The following is a 20345-nucleotide window of genomic DNA, read 5'->3' as shown; positions in this document are numbered from 1 at the left end:
TGTTGCCTGGAAGCTACAATTTGCTGCCACCTTGAGATCATGGAGAAAATACATTATCATCATGTCAGGTTGAAATTATGCTAATGTCAAATATTTCTACTGCGAGCAGTTGCCTTTTGCAGCTTTCCCTTTACAGCATTTTCTTTTATTTTACAGGATGGATGTCTTGGTTTGGGAACAGCATAGTAATTTTTGTACTGTACAAACAGCGAGCTGCCCTTCAGCCTACAGATTACTTGACATTTAATCTGGCAGTATCTGATGCCAGTGTCTCTGTCTTTGGTTACTCCCGGGGGATCATTGAAATCTTCAATGTTTTCAGAGACGACGGATTCATTATTACATCAGTATGGACTTGTCAGGTATGAAGTACATTTTGATGGATTAGGCAACCATGGACGTCTACACAATGTGAATACCAGGGGTTACAATAGCTCTCTCTCTCTCTCTCTCTCTCTCTCTCTTTCTCTGTGTGTGTGTGTGTGTGTGTGTGTGTGTGTGTGTAACTTTTCCTAGTTCTGATAAGACCTGGTGGAAATGCAGTTCTGCCAACCTGTACAGGAGACTCTCCCTTCCCTCAAGGGTAAAGTCCCACTGTTCCTTTCCATGTCAGTTCAGATATACATTAGCACCAGCGTCAGCCGTGGCCTCTACCTTATTCAGGGTTTGAAGCTGGTTTGCAAACTGTGGCTAAGTGCAAGGCTGCCCTGATGGTGGAATGATTGTGACAATTTGTCTAGGGCCCCCACAACGCAAGCCAACTTTATGTGTACTGTTGGCCCCTGACATGCCATTCACCAAAACTGGCACATAAATGTAAACATAAATGTAAAAGTAATGTGGAGGCAATCTCATGGCCCTTAACATCACATCTGCAACCTTGTGGGTAGCCCTAATTAAGAAAGAACCTGATTATCTGATTACCATTAACCATGGTTTATGTTATGCCAAGTAAAATGATAAACCAGGCCTGCACAACTTGTGACTCATAAAGCTGAATACAACACAGCAGCTCTCTAAATGGGCCAACTTGATAGCCAGGGAAAAATATCTTTGCTGCCTGACCAAGAACTCAAAAACAGGAGAGTTCTTGAGAATCTGTCAGCCCCAATAGACAGCTCCTAGGTTGTGTTTAGCAGCAGAGGAACATAAGATACTTCCTTACAGTGAGCCAGCTATTGAACCATCTAATCCTGTAGCATTTAAAAGCTAGAAGAAACTCTAAGGATCATCACATCCAACCTTCTGATGAAGGAGGAGGTCCACAATGTCAAGTACTTGTTAACTCTCCAGATTTCTGGGGTGGGGATGTAGGGCTCTCCTATAACTCCAACTCAAGATCTGATATTATTTGGTCTTCCACTTTAGCCCAATCCAAGGATAAATAACATATTGGACAAAGCATGCATTCAACACCCAACCTGTGATCACCTTTGCAAAACCACCCAAAAGGTTTCCAGGTCTTGAGGCAAGTGTGATATTAGGAGTCCATACATGTGCATACATAACTGGGGGCCAGATGTGAGAATCATCAAATGCATGAACTACATGTGAGAATTCTTACAGCTCCGCCTTGCTGGGACCCAGGGGGGGTAATTGCTTGGCCAGGGCAAGTCCTGCGCCTTCCTATCTGCTTATTTCTGTTGCCCAGAAGTAAAGCAAGCTTTTATCTGATTATGGTGCTTGTATACTCCCTTGCAGGGAAATATTCTTTCCCCTTTCCCAAGTACTGTATATATTTCACAGCCAGCTTGAGATTGAGCAAAAGAGCAAGTTTAATTCATTGTTCTTTATCAATACAAGTAACCAGTAAAGTATTTTTTATGTTCCATCCATAGGGTGGGCATATTTCAGGTCTCCAAATCTAGGTAGCCAAATTTGTATAGTGTGTAGGTTAGGTGGTTTCATCTGCATATTATACAAATATACATACTCTGCAAATTAAGTCCATTAATGTTCTGTTTCTTTTTCTACCAATATATATCAGCCTTTGCATAATTTATATAGTAACCATTGACCTGAAAGAGCCACTATAGTGTAATAGTTAAAGTGGTGGATTTTGAATGGTATATACAAGCTTAGTATTCTTGGGCCAATCAGTACTTCTCAGCCAAAACTACCCTACATAATTCCTTTGGAATAAAATGGGGAGAAGGGAACTATGTAAAGCAGACATGTACAATACTGATGAGGGATATAAATAAAACAGTAACAACATTTGTCACATGCAAGGGCTTCTGGTAATATTCTCACAAGATGGCCGTTATTTTATAGCATCAGTTTTTATAGAAGACAAAATCCACTACAGAATAAAGGCAGAGAAGGGCAATCATGTAAGCATTTTTCCACTCCAGCAGGATCCCCTTTGCATGCCCCATCTCACACTACTTACAAGATTGGTTGTGCAGCTGGCTGCACAATGGGGGCCTGCTAGAGCAAGGAAACATTTACACAGTCATCCTTACTTTCCAGATAGGATACTGGGCCATGCAACCTCCTAGAGAATGTGTATAGTGTTCCATTCACTGTAACATCTATGTCCAGCCTATGTCTTGGCTGTGTGAGGCTCAAGGTTGGCGAAATTAGTACCCATCTTGCTGGGAGCAAAGTGTTCTTTATATAGATATGTTGTAAACTGCCCAACAACAACATTAAGATAGTAAAACACATTTGTTAGTGAAAGGAATAATTTATGGACAGGTTTTGGAAGCTCCAGTTGAATCTTGTGTAACTCATTATAATAGAAAGCTAGAGACACACCCCAACACATACAAAACCAAGATAAGGATATCACCATGCTTTGTAGAAACCCCAAATTTGCAGAAGTACAAAATATGCTTTAAAAAATCCAAGGGGAATATTCTTCCCCAGAATATAAAATGTCTGTTCTGCATGCTAACATGCAATCCTTTCTTCTCACAAATTTTGGATTGTTTGGACAGTTCCTTCTAGAGGAAACAGAATTCCCAGCTCTGTTGAATGCATGTTGGATGGATCAGAGCCAGTCAGAACCTTTAAGTCTAACCTACCCCACAGGATTGTTGTATGGTTAGACCATGGGGAAGAGGACATAATGTGCTCTGCTTTAAACTCCTTGTAAGAAACGTGTACATATAAATGTAAAAATAAATGAATTAATTAACATAAATCTGTTACATAATTCTGATTCTATAAAAAACTAGCACATCTTTCAACCTCCAGAGCTTACACCCAGGTACAGTTTTTACAGTGCAGCCCTGTACGTGCCTGTTCAGAAGTAAATATCTTGAGTTAAATGGGTCTTTACTCCCAGCTAGATGAGACTACCTTTGTAGTCTCAAAAAGCAAATTTCAGTCCAACCTGCTGTCTTCCTCACTGCCACCAATGCCTACACCTTGCCGTGCCCTGGAACGTTCAGAAAACTATGCACGAGAAATGCACAACATCATCTGGGAGCATCCTTAGATACTGAACTGCTAAGTCCTTTCCAACAGCAGGTCTGTTAAGACGTTGCTGCAATAATCCCCAGCATTCAAGGTTTCTAAAATCGAAAGCACTTTAGTTTAATAGTGAACGTTGTTAATGACTGGCACAAGAAGATTAGAGTTGGAATCCTGGGAAGGAATGAGGCTCGGCATTACTAAAAGTTTACCTCTTCTGACAGCTGGTGATTTGACAATAAACTATTCAGTCTTAACACATGGAAATACAAGTCAGACTGTCAAAATCAGGTGGCAGTTCTGTGCATCTATAAACACATCAGGTTTTATTTCCCAGAAGGATACCCAGTATAGTGCAGTGCATAGAGTGAAGGATTATAACTCAAGAGACCTGGGTTCAAATCTCTGCTCAACTATGGAAACTAACAGGAAGAGAGAGACACTCACAACTATGCATAGGATTGGACTGATAAGGATTTTAGCAGCAAGATACACATATTTGAAAAGCTCCAGTTGTAAAACATTGCAAATCTTGAACTCCTTGCAACAGCCTTTTCTAAACAGGCATCCTCTAGGTGGCTTCAGTGATTCCTCCCCTGCCACCCCAGCCAGCATGGCTACTGCAAGAGTACCGGTGTTGTTGTTCAATATATCTGGATGGCACCAGGCTAGAAAAGGTAACTTTGAAATGAGAGACTGTCTTAGGTAAAGGTTCCCCTTGACATTTAGTCCAGTTGTGCCTGACTCTAGGGAGCGGTGCTCATCGTTTCCAAGCCGTAGAGCCAGCGTTTGTCTGAAGACAGTTTCCATGGTCATGTGGCCAGTGCGACTAGACACAGAATGCCTTTACCTTCCCACTGTGGTGGTACCTATTTATCTATTCACATTTTTACATCCTTTCAAACCGGCTCTAAATCCTGGTGCAAACAGAGGATAGTCACTCCTGTGGACTTGGGAGGGAGGGGCCAGCTGCACACAGCTCCCCAGAAGGATTTCCACAGCAGTTTTTGTTCTCTCAAAACAAAACAAAAATATTTGGTGAGTGTTTTGGAGGTGTTAGGGAGCCACATTTGGCACATGGGTCATATCTTGCCCGCCATGTGATAGATCAGTGTCTCTTAGATGCTGGCCTTCTCTTATGGAAAGTATACAGATTTTTTTTTCAGTATTTACCTTATCAGAATTTCTTAGGCACACTTTTGGGAGGGACCAGGGCTTTTTCTCTCATTCCATTTTGTTTCATTCATTTTTATCCCAGGCATTCTATCTTTCCCATGCAGAAAGAGGAAACGGGAAACTATGGGGGAAAAACTTTTCTGGGTTTCCTTTCCCTTCTCTTTTTGGCTTAGCCATGTAGGTTGAAGAGAGTCCGTTTTTAGCCAGGTTACTTAGGGGAGCTGAATGATGTACTTCTACGACGTCTCACCTCAACACCTTTATTATTATTATTATTATTATTATTATTATTATTATTATTATTATTATTATTATTATTATTATTATTATTATTATTATTATTATTATTATTATTATTATTATTATTATTATTATTATTATCCCGCCTATCTGGACTATAAGACCACTCCAGCTTTGCCACCTGTTTATCTGTTAATGCTCTTAAGACTGTCAGATGCACCGTTTGGCTCTTAGGTTATTTCCACCTTACACAATGTCAGAAATAATGAACTATGTATAGACATTTGCCTCCATGAATGCCTGTGCTATTTATTAAGTCTATACGAGCAACTAGTTCTTAATTTTTGTTGCATTCATTTTCTTCAGACCTTGCCTTAAAATAACATATAACAACAGACAGTGCTTGGGTACATAGTACATCTGTACATTACAAATGAAATTCCCCAACTCCCAGAGACTTGTTCAGATTTCAACATCTTTTGGCAACTTTGGACAATCTTATTTTGTTGAATTCTGAACCATTTCTTTCTTTTTTCTTAGGATGGAGAGAAAAAAATAGGTGCATATAATGCATTTTGGTCCTCATTTGTGCTATATTATATACGGTACATACTTACCTTGAAGCAATTTCCCTTAACTCAGTGGGACATGTGTCTGAGCAGCCATGAATAGGATTACACAGAAAGTGATGCACCTGAGGTGGAATCCAGGCTGATCCCCGACTCAAGTGCGGAGAGTCCTACTCTTGGGAAAGGGGTTAATGGGTGAGGGAAAATGTTTTCACAGTTTACAGTGACAACAAGCCTACAAAGATCCATTGTTTGGTCTCTGCACACATTAGGAATCTGTTGCAACAGTTTCCTTTTAATTCAGGGGTGGCCCTATCCTGAGCCTGGATGAGGCCTGCTGACCATCCTGGCTGGAGGATTCTGGAAGTTGTAGTCTTTGAAAAGTAAATTTTTTAAGATCTGAATGAAGTGTGTGAAGTGTTATAAGCTTATGTTCAGGAAACTGTTAAAAACAGCTATTCAAAGCTGCCATTCACAGCTGAATTTCCTGAATGCCATTAATAGGAAGATAACAGAAAAGGAAAGACCAGAGATCTGTTCAGGAAAATTGGACATATTAGAGGAACATTTTGCGCAAAGATGAACATGATAAAAGACAAAAATGGGAGGGACCTAACAGAAGCAGAAGACGTCAAGAAGAGGTGGCAAGAATACACAGAGGAATTATATCAGAAAGATTTGGATATCCCGGACAACCCAGACAATGTAGTTGCTGACCTTGAGCCAGACATCCTGGAGAGCGAAGTCAAGTGGGCCTTAGAAAGCCTGGCTAACAACAAGGCCAGTGGAGGTGATGGCATTCCAGTTGAACTATTTAAAATCTTGAAAGATGATGCTGTTAAGGTGCTACATTCAATATGCCAGCAAGTTTGGAAAACTCAACAGTGGCCAGAGGATTGGAAAAGATCAGTCTACATCCCAATCCCAAAGAAAGGCAGTGCCAAAGAATGCTCCAACTACCGTACAATTGCACTCATTTCACACGCTAGCAAGGTTATGCTCAAAATCCTACAAGGTAGGCTTCAGCAGTATGTGGACCGAGAACTCCCAGAAGTACAAGCTGGATTCCGAAGAGGCAGAGGAACTCGAGACCAAATTGCTAACTTGCACTGGATTATGGAGAAAGCCAGAGAGTTCCAGAAAAATATCTACTTCTGCTTCATTGACTATGCGAAAGCCTTTGACTGTGTGGACCACAGCAAACTATGGCAAGTTCTTAAAGAAATGGGAGTGCCTGACCACTTTATCTGTCTCCTGAGAAACCTATATGTGGGACAGGAAGCAACAGTTAGAACTGGTCATGGAACAACTGAGTGGTTCAAAATTGGGAAAGGAGTATGGCAAGGCTGTATATTGTCCCCCAGCTTATTTAACTTATATGCAGAATACATCATGCGGAAGGCTGGACTGGAAGAAACCCAAGCCGGAATTAAGATTGCCGGAAGAAATATCAACAACCTCCGATATGCAAATGATACCACTCTGATGGCAGAAAGTGAGGAGGAATTAAAGAACCTTGTAATGAGAGTGAAAGAGGAGAGTGCAAAAAACGGTCTGAAACTCAACATCAAAAAAACTAAGATCATGGCCACTGGTCCCATCACCTCCTGGGAAATAGAAGGGGAAGATATGGAGGCAGTGTCAAATTTTATCTTCCTGGGCTCCATGATCACTGCAGATGGAGACAGCAGCCCTGAAATTAAAAGGCGCCTTCTTCTTGGGAGGAAAGCGATGACAAATCTTGACAGCATCTTGAAAAGCAGAGACATCACCTTGCCAACAAAAGTCCGAATAGTCAAAGCTATGGTTTTTCCTGTCATGATGTATGGAAGTGAGAGCTGGACCATAAAGAAAGCAGACCGCCGAAGAATTGATGCCTTTGAATTGTGGTGCTGGAGGAGGCTCTTGAGAATCCCCTGGACTGCAAGGAGAACAAACCTATCAGTTCTAAAGGAAACCAACCCTGAATGCTCACTTGAAGGACAGATCCTGAAGCTGAGGCTCCAGTACTTTGGCCATCTCATGAGAAGAAAAGAGTCCTTGGAAAAAACCTTGATGTTAGGAAGGTGTGATGGCAAGAGGAGAAGGGGACGACCGAGGATGAGATGGCTGGACAGTATCTGCGAAGCAACCAACATGAACCTGACACAACTCCGGGAGGCAGTAGAAGACAGGAGGGCCTGGCGTGCTCTGGTCCATGGGGTCACGAAGAGTCGGACACGACTAAACGACTAAACACACACACACAAGACATTTATTTATTTATTTATTTATTTATTTATTTATTTATTTATTTATTTATTTATTTATCCATCCCGCCTATCTGGTCAATTACGACCACTCTAGGCGGCTCTTTAGTGTCAACATCCTCTGCTCTCCTCATCCTCAGATATGTCAGTTCCTGATTTAAATAAATCACTCTTTACTATTGTGCATCATAGCCTACAGTTTCATACCTGCAACACAGGTATGAACATTTCCAATCATTATCCATTATGGAAAACAGAAGAGAAAGCTCACAAGTCCAGTGTTCCTCAAGCTTCAACATCCTAATGTTGGTCTTACATCCTAATGTGTTCATTTGTGCTAATTGAAATTAACAATGTCACATTTGGATTCAAAATCAGAGAATTCTCCAAGAATTTCCCATAGAGAATTCTGGGTGTTCCAGCCTACAAATACACCATCAAAAACCTTCATTTCATTCACTTGGAGAAAGGCTGGAGTTTCCTTCTAAGTCTTGGACTTGATCCCTGCCAGAACACTTACTGGGGGCAGGGGGTTCTTTAGGATGTGCCCTCTGTTGAGCATAAAGGGCAATGAGACTAACCACCACCCCACCCCCAGATGCATTTTAGCTGGAAATGAGCTAGAATCAGCCTTTCTCTACGTAGGTGAATTGAAGGTATCTGCATGCACGTATTTATGAGTGGGAACGCTTTATCTTTATATATTTATCTTCCTCTTTATATCTTTCACAGTTAAATGGCCCACACAAATTTCATATATGGTGTTCCTTTTTTGAAAACGGAATAGAAAAATATTGGTAATGTTTTCAGTGCAGCTTGCTCCCATTAAAAGCAAAGGTTCAATAAAGATAGCTTGAGTATATGCAAGTTTACTCATAAGTCAGTCCTGTTGAATTCAGTGCACAGGGAAATTATGCATAAAATTGTAATTTTATCAATTGCATTAAAGCTGATAAATCAAATTTCTGTAATAATAGTTTTCCCTGGGTTTAGGCTGCACTCTTGTTTATACTTCTGCAATGATAATTCCCACTGAACTCAGAATGACTTTCTTCTGAACTGTATAGATCAATGACTGTTCATGTTGCTTTTGGCTATAATTCCTTTTAGAAAAAAATCCTAGTCCTTTCCATCTCATTTATGGTTAGTTCTTATCAAAACATGGCTCCCTCCAAATTCTCTTCCATGGCATTAAATAGCTATACTACAGTTCTTTGCCTGTCTTTTAGAACTACGTTTCACCAGATTTACAGGAATTTATTCAAAGCCAAGTATGTATGAGATTGCACCTTTACCCTATACACATTTACATGGGAACAAGTCCAGCTGTGATGGAGAATGATTCAGTTACATCCTGCTCGGATTACTATAGCAAGCTGTATATAGGGCTGCCTTTGAAAAGTATTCAGAAACTTCATTTGAAGCCAGACTGCAGTGGGTTACAGGAGGCATATAACTTCCATACTACAGCTGCTCCATGGGCTGCTGTTCTGTTTCTGGACCCAACTGAAAGTGCTGTTGATGAACTCTAAAGCCAGGCCCTATACTGCTGGGTTTCAAGTTAGCTGAAGGACTGCATTTCCCCATATTAGCCTCTACAGGTTTTCAGGTGTTCAAGGCAGGCTCCCTGTCCATCTCATCACCCTCACTGACACTCAAGAAAAGGCCTTTTTCCACAGGAGGCTATATTGTCCCTCCACCAATAGGCAAACGTCTTTCTCTTGAGGCAAGCGTTTGGCATCTCAATAGGCTGCAGTGGGGGGGGGGAAGAGAAGTTAGTGAGGGATGCTGCATTGTTTCTTGGTATAATTTATATAGGTGTTTGTTTTTCTTTTTAATTTGTTTCAAATTAATGGCATTCTAATATGATCGCATATTTAACTGCATTTTTCATATTATAGTTTAGGCATCTCTGTATCTTCCTCTCAACATTCTGTAAGCTGCTTGGGTTGGGAGAGAGGCAGGAGATAAATTAAATGAATTGAAATTAGTCTCCTTGAGTTTAGGAGGACTGACTTCAGAGTACAAATGAATAGCATCGTATCATATCAGTTGATCATATTATACTCTTCCTTTGAGGAGTTCCATACATTATACATGTACCTTCCCACAATATTTTAGCTTCACAAAAACCCTGTGAGGCACATTAGGCTGAAAGGAAGTCCAAAGTCACCCAATAAGCTTTTTGCCTCCCATTGTTTAATTTGTTGAAACATTTCTGCTGTGTTTTAGCTCAGAACAATGGGCCTGGAAACATAGTGGGAGCCAGCATGATTCACAAAGAACAGGTATCCAATGTAAACTCCCCAGTTCCAGATAATGTTTTAACAGCCCTGGGGTGGGTGTGTTTCTATTGTAGTTTTCAAACCATTTACAAAAGCAGCCTCACATACAGTGCATTGTACTAGTCTGGATGGGAGCATGATAGAACATAGTGGCTAACTGTCTCCACTCAGGAATGCTAGCTGAAGCTCAGTAAAAGAGACTTTGAAGGACAAGAGCCCACCAGAAATCTACTGGTTCATTACTGCTTCCAACCACTGTCTGATCAAAGTTTAGAAAGATGGGTGACACCTCTCCCAGCAATTTTATGTAGATTTCAGCATGAGAGATTAGAAGCTTGGGGCATTCCGAAGCTTTACTGGGAATATACCAAGCAGTAATCTCCCAACACCACCTTCTGGAAACCACTTGGGAAGTCGAAGACGAATCCGTACCCAATAGTGCCTATACATAAAGTTGCCATGGTTGATGGTACTGAAAACCACTGAGAAGTTCAGTAGAATCCACATTATCTCATCCCTATGCCATCCTTCTTGGAACTTGAATTAACATGTTAAAAGTAATGTTATGTGCCATGAAGTTGGAACTGACATATACTGTAGTGACCCTAATAGGGTCATTATTAATAATATTAAGGGTAAGTGAGATATTTAAGGAGTGGTTTTACCAGTTCTATGCCCCCAATTAGTTTCCATAGCTTAGCAGGAATTTGAACACAGGTCTCCTGAGTCCTAGTTCATCACTTCATCCACTACACCACATTATATATCCCATAATGTTACTCATTATGTACGTATTTTTCTTTTTTGAGTAACAACTACTGAGGTCATTACTTTTATGTGCTACTGGTATATTTATGTATTACTAATATATCAGAATCCTACTGGTGTCATGCTGCATAAACATAAATCATGTGAACAGTGTGCCTGGGATCTTGCCAGCTGTTCACTGCTCACTCAGACATGCCTGGGTTCCTGGGTGCTCAGCTGACATCAAACCCAAGCACATGACAGATGGCCAGCAAAAAGTGAACATTACTTTGTCAGGTTCTGAGTTGTGCACAGTCGCCTTTACCAGCAGGGGCAAGGGCACCAGGACCCAGCCAGCAGCACAGAGGGCCAAGCCCAAACTCACACATGGACCAACGAGCCAGGATAGGAGCAGAAACTGGAGCACCAGGACTGGAACCCGGCCACAGTAGTGGGAGCACTGAGCCAGAGCAGGAATGTAAGGTCAGGAATACTGAAGTTCAGAGCAGGAATGGAAGCCAGAGCAGCAGGGCTCACGAGCACAGGAACAGCACGGCCAAAGACCTATGTTTCTGAGGCAGCTTCTTCCTTAAGTAGGCCTTCCCTCAGGATTCCCAGGTGGACCTCATGGGAGCCCCAGCAGCTGATGCCCTGGCAGGGCTTGACCCTACAAATGCCAGGCACTTCCAGGGACCAAACTGGCCCCAGTCCTGCAGCTGCCAGGGCAGTGGTGCAGGGAAGTCCTGCTGCCACCCAGATCCTGACAGACTTGCGCAATTACTTTTACATCAATGGTATTTTGCAGTAGGATTTTGAGCTTTGTTTCAAATGTTTGAATGTGACTATAATCTTATTTACAGGGGTCTTTGGGGGGTATATTTTAATTTTAGTACATATTTTCTATACCACATTACTAACAAGCAATATAGTACACATTAATTTTTGCTGTTTAGTAATTAAATAAATGAAACTATTATAAAGTAATGCTACTGTGTTAGGCTTTAAAGGAACTTTTCTAACCACTGGTCTTTTTTTTTTTTTCAATAAAAGTCATACGACAGGGTGACCAAGGCAGGTTTGTCCCAAATAATTATTTGAATTGAAACTTTACAAAGACAAACTCAATCTTCAAAATTCTTAAATCAATTTCCATTCCAACACAGAACACCCAAATCACTTCTTATTAAATTAATTTGCCCAGATATTTGAATATGTGCTCCAAAATCAGTTTCCCTTCAATTAATTTGTTGTTATGTGCTGTCAAGTTGGAACCAACCTAATAGGATTTTCCAGGTAAATTGGATATTTAAGGAGTGGTTTTATTAGTGCTACACCCAAGTGAATTTCCATGGCTGAGCAGAGATTCATAGCCAGATATCCTGAGTTCTAGTTCATCAATTATATCACTGGGTGGCTCTTCAATTATTACCCCAATTCAATTCAGCTCTGTTCAATTAAATCATCACCCCCACCTGTCAAATTGAATTCAACATAAATAGGGTGCATATCACCCTAAACAGGACAATGGGAGGTTAGGGCATTTCTACAATGAGACATGATAGCTAATCAATCCATCTTGCATTTGTTAAACTTAATTAACATAACCAAAGAGAAGCTGGCAGGTGAGTTGCTATTGAAACCTCACATTCCTCCAGTTAGGACAAAATACATTGATCTTATTTCTTTTCATGGATAGTGTACAGAGATGGAAATGGCTTCCCCATCAGACATAGGGAAACTGAACATACTCTTTGTTTTTTTGACACTATCCCTCTTGTCTTAGCTGAAGCCTGATATGCTGCCATTTAATTGGTGAATCATTTCCTGACTTAGAGATAAATGATGGGGAAAGTTTCAGGGGCTTTATCTGCTTATTACTTTTGGCTGTAGTCCACATTAAATTACTTTAAAGCACCCTTAAATTACATTGACATAACTGGTTCTTGTCTGTGCAAATCAGCAGCAATAAGAAGTGCTCAGTTTTGGCTGCTTCTGAGACTTTCCCTGTGTGCCATTTAAAATCTAGGGTTTTTTCTTTTCCACCTTTTCTTTGATTAGTTAAGCATGTACGTTTAAACATGTGTTTGCTAGTTTACTGAAGCTATACCTCATCCAGATGACTGCCTTTGAGTTTTCAGATGTCTCCATGTTTGCTGATCATTTGGATGATAACTTTCCTTGACATTTGATATTTCACTGATACTTAAAATGCTTGTTATGCCCCTAAGTGTATTAATATGAAATCACTGGAACACTCCCAAAGTTTGTTATTGCTGTTGGCATTCTAAAGTTGAGCTGTGGTAACTGCTCCTTAGCTATTTGGGGTTTTTTTCTTTCTTTTTTTCAGGTGGATGGATTTCTGACACTGCTGTTTGGTCTTGCTAGCATTAATACACTGACCGTGATTAGCGTGACCCGCTATGTAAAGGGATGCCATCCTGATAGAGGTAAGGTGTTTTTTTAACAACAGAGAATTCATTATATTGTTCTGCTTTGGCCTGATTTCTCTCACCATAGGCTATACCTGTAATGATGAAAAGCAACAATGTTCATGTGGCCCCCCTAAAGTGTATCAAGTATCGTAGGCTTTTCATAGATTCGGTGTACCTGAAAAAGTTTTTTTCATGAACATTTATGCCAAATAAACCTAGTCAGCATTTAAGATTCCATAACATTATCTGTTAATTTGACTGCAATCAATAAACATGGCTATAACCCAGGAAATTATTGAAAATATTTGTTGTAAGGAATGTTAATTACCCACTTTCCTAGATAGGCTGTTTTGTGCAAATTGAAATTGCTTTTATGCAATGGTAAATCATGGATTCTTATTATAGAAATGACAAGATGCATTAGACTTACATACATTATAACCTCATCCTGCTCTCCATCTCTGGTGTGGCTATTCAGCAGAAAGTGGCAGCACCCATTGTCAAGTATCCACTGTTAATTGTAATGTCTCAACCCGGACAAACTGCAGTTGGCATATATATATGTTACATTTTGAATCAAATTAGATAATATGCTCAGCTGATATTTAAAAGAAGTCATGCTGTTTGACATAGTGAAAACCTTTGCCTCTCATTACCTCATTATTGTGCATTCCAGGCTGATCTGTTTTCTGACTGGGCACCAGAAGATAAACATGGGTTTAATTTGTAAGTCTATTCAGTGAGACACAATGCTCTAAGGAGACCCCCATGCTGGAGAAAAAGCATGCTGATAGCAGAAGAAACGCTGTCTCATTAAATCCACAGACTAATCACAGGCTTGGACCTGCATCTATAACACACAGCCTTGGTGCTTTTTCAAGGTGTTGTGGAAAGACAGAGATGCTTTTGATTCCCAAATATTGCCCTGCAAGGCTACAATATCTATTGACACAAAAGAAACTGTTCTGCTTTGCTTCCCCCATTTCCACTTTGAGGAAGTCTGCATAAGCTCAACCAGTTCTGAAACAGAGGGATCAGGCATGATAATGAAATCTGTGTTTTAGAAGTCTAGCCAATATAAAACTGATCAGATTCATTAATTAGTCAACAGATACATAAGTGCTACCTTACCACACAGCAACTGATTCATTGGGTCTGCTCTAGCTGGGGTTCTCAATATAATTCTTCCTATGCCTATTGGTAAATGGATTCCTGGTCTTCTAAATTTCTTTGTGCAACTTTCTTGTGCATGTGTGGGCATTGTATGATCATGCAGTTAAGATCTTGTGTCCTCCCTGTACCATTTTAAAACATGCTAAGCTCTAACTTTTCCTGATGTACATTTCAGGTCAGTGTATCAGCAACAGCAGCATTTCTGTGGCACTTATTCTTATATGGATAGCAGCCTTCTTCTGGTCAATTGCTCCTGTCCTGGGATGGGGCAGTTACACAGGTAATGGAATAGTTTCAGCTACATTGAAAAAGGTGGGGAAGCCGTTCTGCATTGTGTCACAGTCCTTATGTAGGGCAGTTATGCCTTAGTTGCTGCAAAAAAGGAATAATGTCAAGAAACTCAATATTTGGCTTTTGTACACTCTTTCTATTTATTCATACTTCCAAGTCCTAGAACTGGTGCATCTGAAAAATGAGCACACACTTTTGCTTCAATTTCTTCCACTTACACAGCATGAACTCTCTCTAAATAGGTGAGGAATTAAGTTTTACAGACCCACAAAGCTGAGGAGCAGTTCTGCATATGTCACAATTGCCACCTCTGTTTCTGGCACGATCAATTAATTGGTCACTGATTGTGCGGATAACATGCATCAATTCTGTGTGCAAACTGTTGTTACAGTCAATTTATCTATGGGGGAAAAGGGGGCCTAAAGGGAGGTCATTGCTGCTGCTGCTGCACAGGAGGAGCCCTGAACAAAGCAAGGCCCACAATGTAATATGTATTCATTAAGTTCCTGAAGTATTTTGCATTTGGAATTCTAAAGGGAAACCTCTCTGAACCAATTTCAAAGATTTGAAAAGTATAGCAAACTGTTTGTTAGGAGGGCTTGTTAACCAGGTTCTTTTGCTTCCTAGATCGCATGTATGGAACATGTGAAATCGACTGGGCAAAAGCCAACTTCTCCACAATCTACAAATCTTACATCGTCTCCATTTTCATCTGCTGTTTCTTCCTCCCTGTGTCGGTCATGGTTTTCTCATATGTCTCCATCATCAATACAGTCAAGTCAAGCCATGTACTGAGCGGAGTGGCTGATCCAACGGACAGGCAGAGGCGTACGGAACGAAGTGTCACGAGGGTCAGTCTGGCTTCTCCTCCTTCTCCTCCTCCTCCTCCTCCTCCTTCTTCTCCTCCTCCTTCTCCTTCTTCTTTCTTCCTTTCTTCCTTTCTTCCTTCGTACCTGAGAAAGGCAACTGTTCAAGTTCAAGTTTACTGTATTGGCTAAAAGCTGTCACAATTGGTTGTTGTGGGTTTTTCGGGCTTCTTGGCCGTGTTCTGACGGTGATTCTTCCTAACGTTTCGCCAGTCTCTGTGGCCGGCATCTTCAGAGGACAGCAAACTGTTTGCTGTCCTCTGAAGATGCCGGCCACAGAGACTGGCAAAACGTTAGGAAGAACCACTTTCAGAACACGGCCAAGAAGCCCGAAAAACCCACAACAACCATTAGATCCCGGCCGTGAAAGCCTTCGCGAATACACTGTCACAATTGTTTAAAATACAAATATGATCAAATAAAATCATGATAAAATCACAGACAGATAAAATAATAAGGGATCCTTCATATCTGGGAGTCTCCCGCACAATTGATCGTGGTGGCTTTCAGGAAATTAGGACAAATATTAGCACAAAAGGCAACTGCTGGGAGTCGCTTGCACCATGACCACAACAAAATTCAGCAGGGGCAGCTAATGTTGCTGCCCAGTGTGCAGAGCAGACACATCTTTTCCTTCCAGAAGTGAAGATGTTTGTTTTTTCCTGTGGTTATCACAGACTGTTCCTTTTTAGGCAGCGCATCATCTAGGCTCAGCCCCATGGGCTCCAAACAGGCAGCTCCAGCCATTCCACACATAACTGTCTTGAATGGGTGCCTTGTATAGGTTTCAGGTTATTATGCTCCTTTAAAGCAAAAAGAAGAAGCAGCAGCAACAGAAGTACAGGCACTGGTGCCAGGCTTGCTCTAATCATGGACAATTAGTGGCCGTACACATCTAAAATGCTGCAACTCACTTCATCAACCTGGTCTAAGGACCGTAAATAAACTATTCTATTCACTTCAGCAACAACTGGATCAACACTGAGGTCCAGATGTGCCTCCAGCTGTGTATTTGCATCAATGAGAGAGAAACTGCATCTAAGTACAGCTGTAAACCAGCTGGGTTAGAAAATGAGCAGCTAAGTAGAGCTATTTGATGGAACCACATTTGTCTTGAGGCCCCAGTTTCTGGTCTGTAATATAAATTACATTTAGTATCCTTGCTGCTATTGCTATTATGTTGCTTTTGATTGATGGAATCCTATGAATCACTGACCTCCAAGATGTTCTGTCATTAATGGTTGCTCTCAGATCGTGCAAACTAAAGGTGATCACTTCCTTTATTGAGTCAAATCCATCTCATTTCAGTATTCCTTTTTTTCTCCCTTTTGCCTTGTGCTTTCCCCAGAGCTATTGCCTTTTCCTTTGATTATGCTCATGATATGCCCAAAGTATAATACCCTAAGTTCACTCATTTTGGCTTCTAGTGTGAGTTCAGACTTGATTTCATCTAGGACCTGCTTGTCTGTCTTTCCCGCAGTTCATGGTATCCATAAAGCTCTCCTTCAATACCGTATTTCAGATGAGTCAATTTTTTTCCTGTTGGCTTTTTTTTATTGTACAGCATTCACATATATACACAGCAATTGGGAATAGTATGAGTGCTCTTGGCTTTTTAATCTCCAGCAGCGTCTCCTTGCATGTGAAGATTTTTTTCTGGTTCTTCCATAGCTGCCCTTCTAAGTCTCAGTCTTCTGGTTTCTTAGCTGCAGTCTCCATTTGGATTCATGACTGAACCAAAAGATAGAGAAATCTTTAACTAGGTTGCCTGCATTGAAGTTATATAATCTTTATGTAATCTTTTGTCCTCTTGTCCTAAAGTTACTGCAAGCTTGGCATCTTCTGTCTCCGGGACTACTATGTGCATTAAGCATTTCTAGTCTGTGGGCCATTGTTTTGTTTTCAATACTTACTGACATATTCTTGTTAGGATGTTAGCCTTCATAGCTTGAAATAACTCTGTTGGTATCTTATCTATTATTGGTGAATTGTTTCTTCCAAATGCCGTAAGAGCAGTTTTTCTTTCACTTTCTAATGTTAAAGGCTATTCATCATTTCTTTGAAGGAAATTGCCTTTATTGCAACTTTTTTTGCATAGTTGTTCAGTATGTTGTATCCATCTGGTCTTATTTTTATCCAGATCAGCATTCCTAATCTTATGATAATTGTAATTTTCCTTAATTTTTTTTACTAAAATGCTGTTGCTTAGTATAATAAGTTGTAACTTTATTGAATCAGCAAGTGAGTCAACTACTGTTAAGTCTGTTCAATGGGCCTACTCTAGTTGTGGCTTTGTATATTAAGTAACAGGATTTCAGTTTTTGGATCTTATCAGAGATATTTCTTTTTCTTATTTTCTGGCTGTCCTCTTGTTTCTTTTCAGTAATTCTTTTTATAACAGTTCTTTTTGTCTCTACGTGCAAGTTGTCAAAAAGATGTATTTTGAATTCTCACCCTATTTCTGTCTCTTATTAACCTTAATTTTTGTGTGTTGTTAACAATTTTAAATGTTTCACTAGTCATAAATCAAAGCTTTTCTTTTGTTTCCAGAAATAGTCTTTTTTGTATATTTCCCTGATTATAATTCTGATTTCATCGCACAGTTCTCCTGGTTTCTGGTCAGCTGAACACAGTAATGCAAATCTCTTATTTAAATTATTAAATTTAAGTTTTTCAGGAATGTAATTTAAAGTATATTTCAGTATTCTGTTCTTTTTCAGCTTTTCTATTATTCCTGATGTTAAGAACTGTGTGTGTGTTCCTGTTCTGGGTTTCTCAGAGAAAATGGAGCATCCTTGTCTTCTGCTTCTATTTACAGTCTGTTTGATTTCTATATTGTCCATTCGGTCATGTCTACATATACAGTCCTCTGTTCAGCTGCCCAAAGCATATATTCATAATTAACAGTTTGTTGGCTTCTCAGAATTCTGTGACTCACTTTTCTGCTTCTTTTTAACTTCTAGGCTGATGATATTTGGTTATTTCATACTTCTGTGATTATCAGCACATCCTATTTTGTGTGATCAGTTTTCTCCTGGATTCTTTATAAAATACTAATAATATAATAATATTTATTTATATTGTGCTGTCTATCAGAGTTCATTCCAACAGTCAAAAACAGTTAAAATATAACCATAACATAATTACAATGATGAAAACATGCAGTAAGCAATTATAATTCAATAAGGCATAAAAATCAATACAAATAGCTGTAATAACAATATAATAATTAAAGTATAGTAATTCTATCCCAATAATTACCTATTTCCATGGTCAACCCCTATGGTTCCAGGTTGAACAAGTAGATTTTTAAGTCTCGTTTGAATTTGTCCAATGCTGGTTCCACAAGAAGGTACTGCAGAAGGAAATCCCATCTATTTCTTCTTCTTCAGCATCTGTAGCTGAAGCACAGATTTAAACAATGGTTATGTTGAGAGTCTTTCCATGAAAGTTGCTATTATTTGATCATACTTTGCATTAATTTATTTTCAAATTGTTGTTTCTTATATCAAGCCTTTGTGTCTGTTGTTTTCAAAATATTCTCCATGTTCACTGTCTTAAGTAATTTTTCTCTGCTTGTACTGATATAATCATTTAGGCTTCCTCCTCTACTACCTGCTCGAGTTGTTATTGTTGTTGTTGTTTAGTATAATCTCTCACATAGGGAGATGGAAAGTGGGGATGAGAATGAGCTTCATTTTTTCATTGTCTCTCATCTAGGTCTCCATCGTTATTTGCACAGCCTTTATCACTGCTTGGTCCCCATATGCAGTCATCTCCATGTGGTCTGCCTATGGCTACACAGTGCCCAGTTTAACCAGCATTCTCGCCAGCCTTTTTGCAAAGTCTGCAAGCTTCTACAACCCCATCATTTATTTTGGAATGAGCTCCAAGTTCCGGAAAGATATCTTCATGTTGCTGCACTGTGCCAAAGAGATCAAGGACCCTGTAAAACTCAAGCGGTTCAAGAAGCTCAAGCAGAAAGTGGAGAATTCACCTTCTCAAAGAGAAGAGAAATACGCAGCTGATGTTCTGCCTGCTCTGAGTCCTGATTCAGGTGTGGGGAGTCGCTCAAACACCCCACCCCCAGTAAACAGGGAAGTATATTTTGGAGCTTTGGATAGTCCATCCAACAATCCTGACATCGAATGTGACAGACTATGAGCTGCTCACAGCCCACCACCAGAAAATACATCCAATAGAATACTGCAGTCATCCTCAACCCACCATCCTTCAGATGTGTTGGACTACAGTTTCCATTATCACAAGCCTAGAGATGATGGGAATTGCAGTCTGACTGTGGGAGAGCTGGAACACTGCTTGGCCAACGCTTGTGACCTCTGACCTGTTTCTCTAGCACTACTAATACAGCATGCCAGCTTGACATGAAATGAGGCAAGAAACAAAAAAAATTAGTTTTGAATACATGCAAGATATAAATTTAAAAAGTCACCAAATTGCACTGCAGCTGATCCAATATAAAGGAGGGATCGTGACAGATGAGAACAACACATCTCCTGTGAGCAGGACAGCTGCAAGACAACAAACAGGATGTTTTCATAGACAATACACCCACTGGCATGTGAAAAAAAAAAGGAAAAGGAATTACTAATATTTTCCCCCCATCCTAATTAACTTAATCTAGATGTTACTTATTTTTCCTGCCATTTTCATCTCTTGCTCAGAATCTTGGCTTTCATCCAACTTGTCCCCAGCTCTCACATCAGTGCATTGACTCAGGGAGCAGAGCAGCAGGAAAGGCAAAATATTGCCAATTGCACCAAAACCGCTCTTCCCCATTCAGCCACCAGAGGGTGCGCAAGAGTTAGCACACCCCCATGGGAGACTGCACAGTCCACAAAAGCTTATTCCAAATAAAACTGGGTGCAGTCAGACA

The 20345-nt window shown here is 40.2% G+C and overlaps 1 protein-coding gene across 2 annotated transcripts in view; it reads left to right on the top strand.

Moving 5' to 3' along the window:
- LOC110083918 (visual pigment-like receptor peropsin) overlaps positions 1–20132 on the top strand; it is a 47199-nt gene extending 27067 nt beyond the window's left edge. For both annotated transcript variants that reach the window (XM_020802815.3, XM_020802814.3), the window contains exons 2-6: positions 157–362; positions 13034–13133; positions 14467–14571; positions 15210–15433; positions 19169–20132. In XM_020802815.3, the coding sequence (XP_020658474.1) occupies positions 162–362; positions 13034–13133; positions 14467–14571; positions 15210–15433; positions 19169–19612 (1074 nt within the window). In that variant the 5' untranslated portion in view covers positions 157–161 and the 3' untranslated portion in view covers positions 19613–20132. The remainder of the gene's footprint in view (positions 1–156; positions 363–13033; positions 13134–14466; positions 14572–15209; positions 15434–19168) is intronic.
- The last annotated feature ends 213 nt before the right edge of the window (positions 20133–20345 follow it).

This window comes from Pogona vitticeps, chromosome 1 (genome assembly GCF_051106095.1).
Source record: "Pogona vitticeps strain Pit_001003342236 chromosome 1, PviZW2.1, whole genome shotgun sequence".
NCBI lineage: Eukaryota > Metazoa > Chordata > Lepidosauria > Squamata > Agamidae > Pogona > Pogona vitticeps.
The sequence above is the reverse complement of the archived record's forward strand: the minus strand, read 5'-3'. Positions and strand labels throughout refer to the sequence as shown.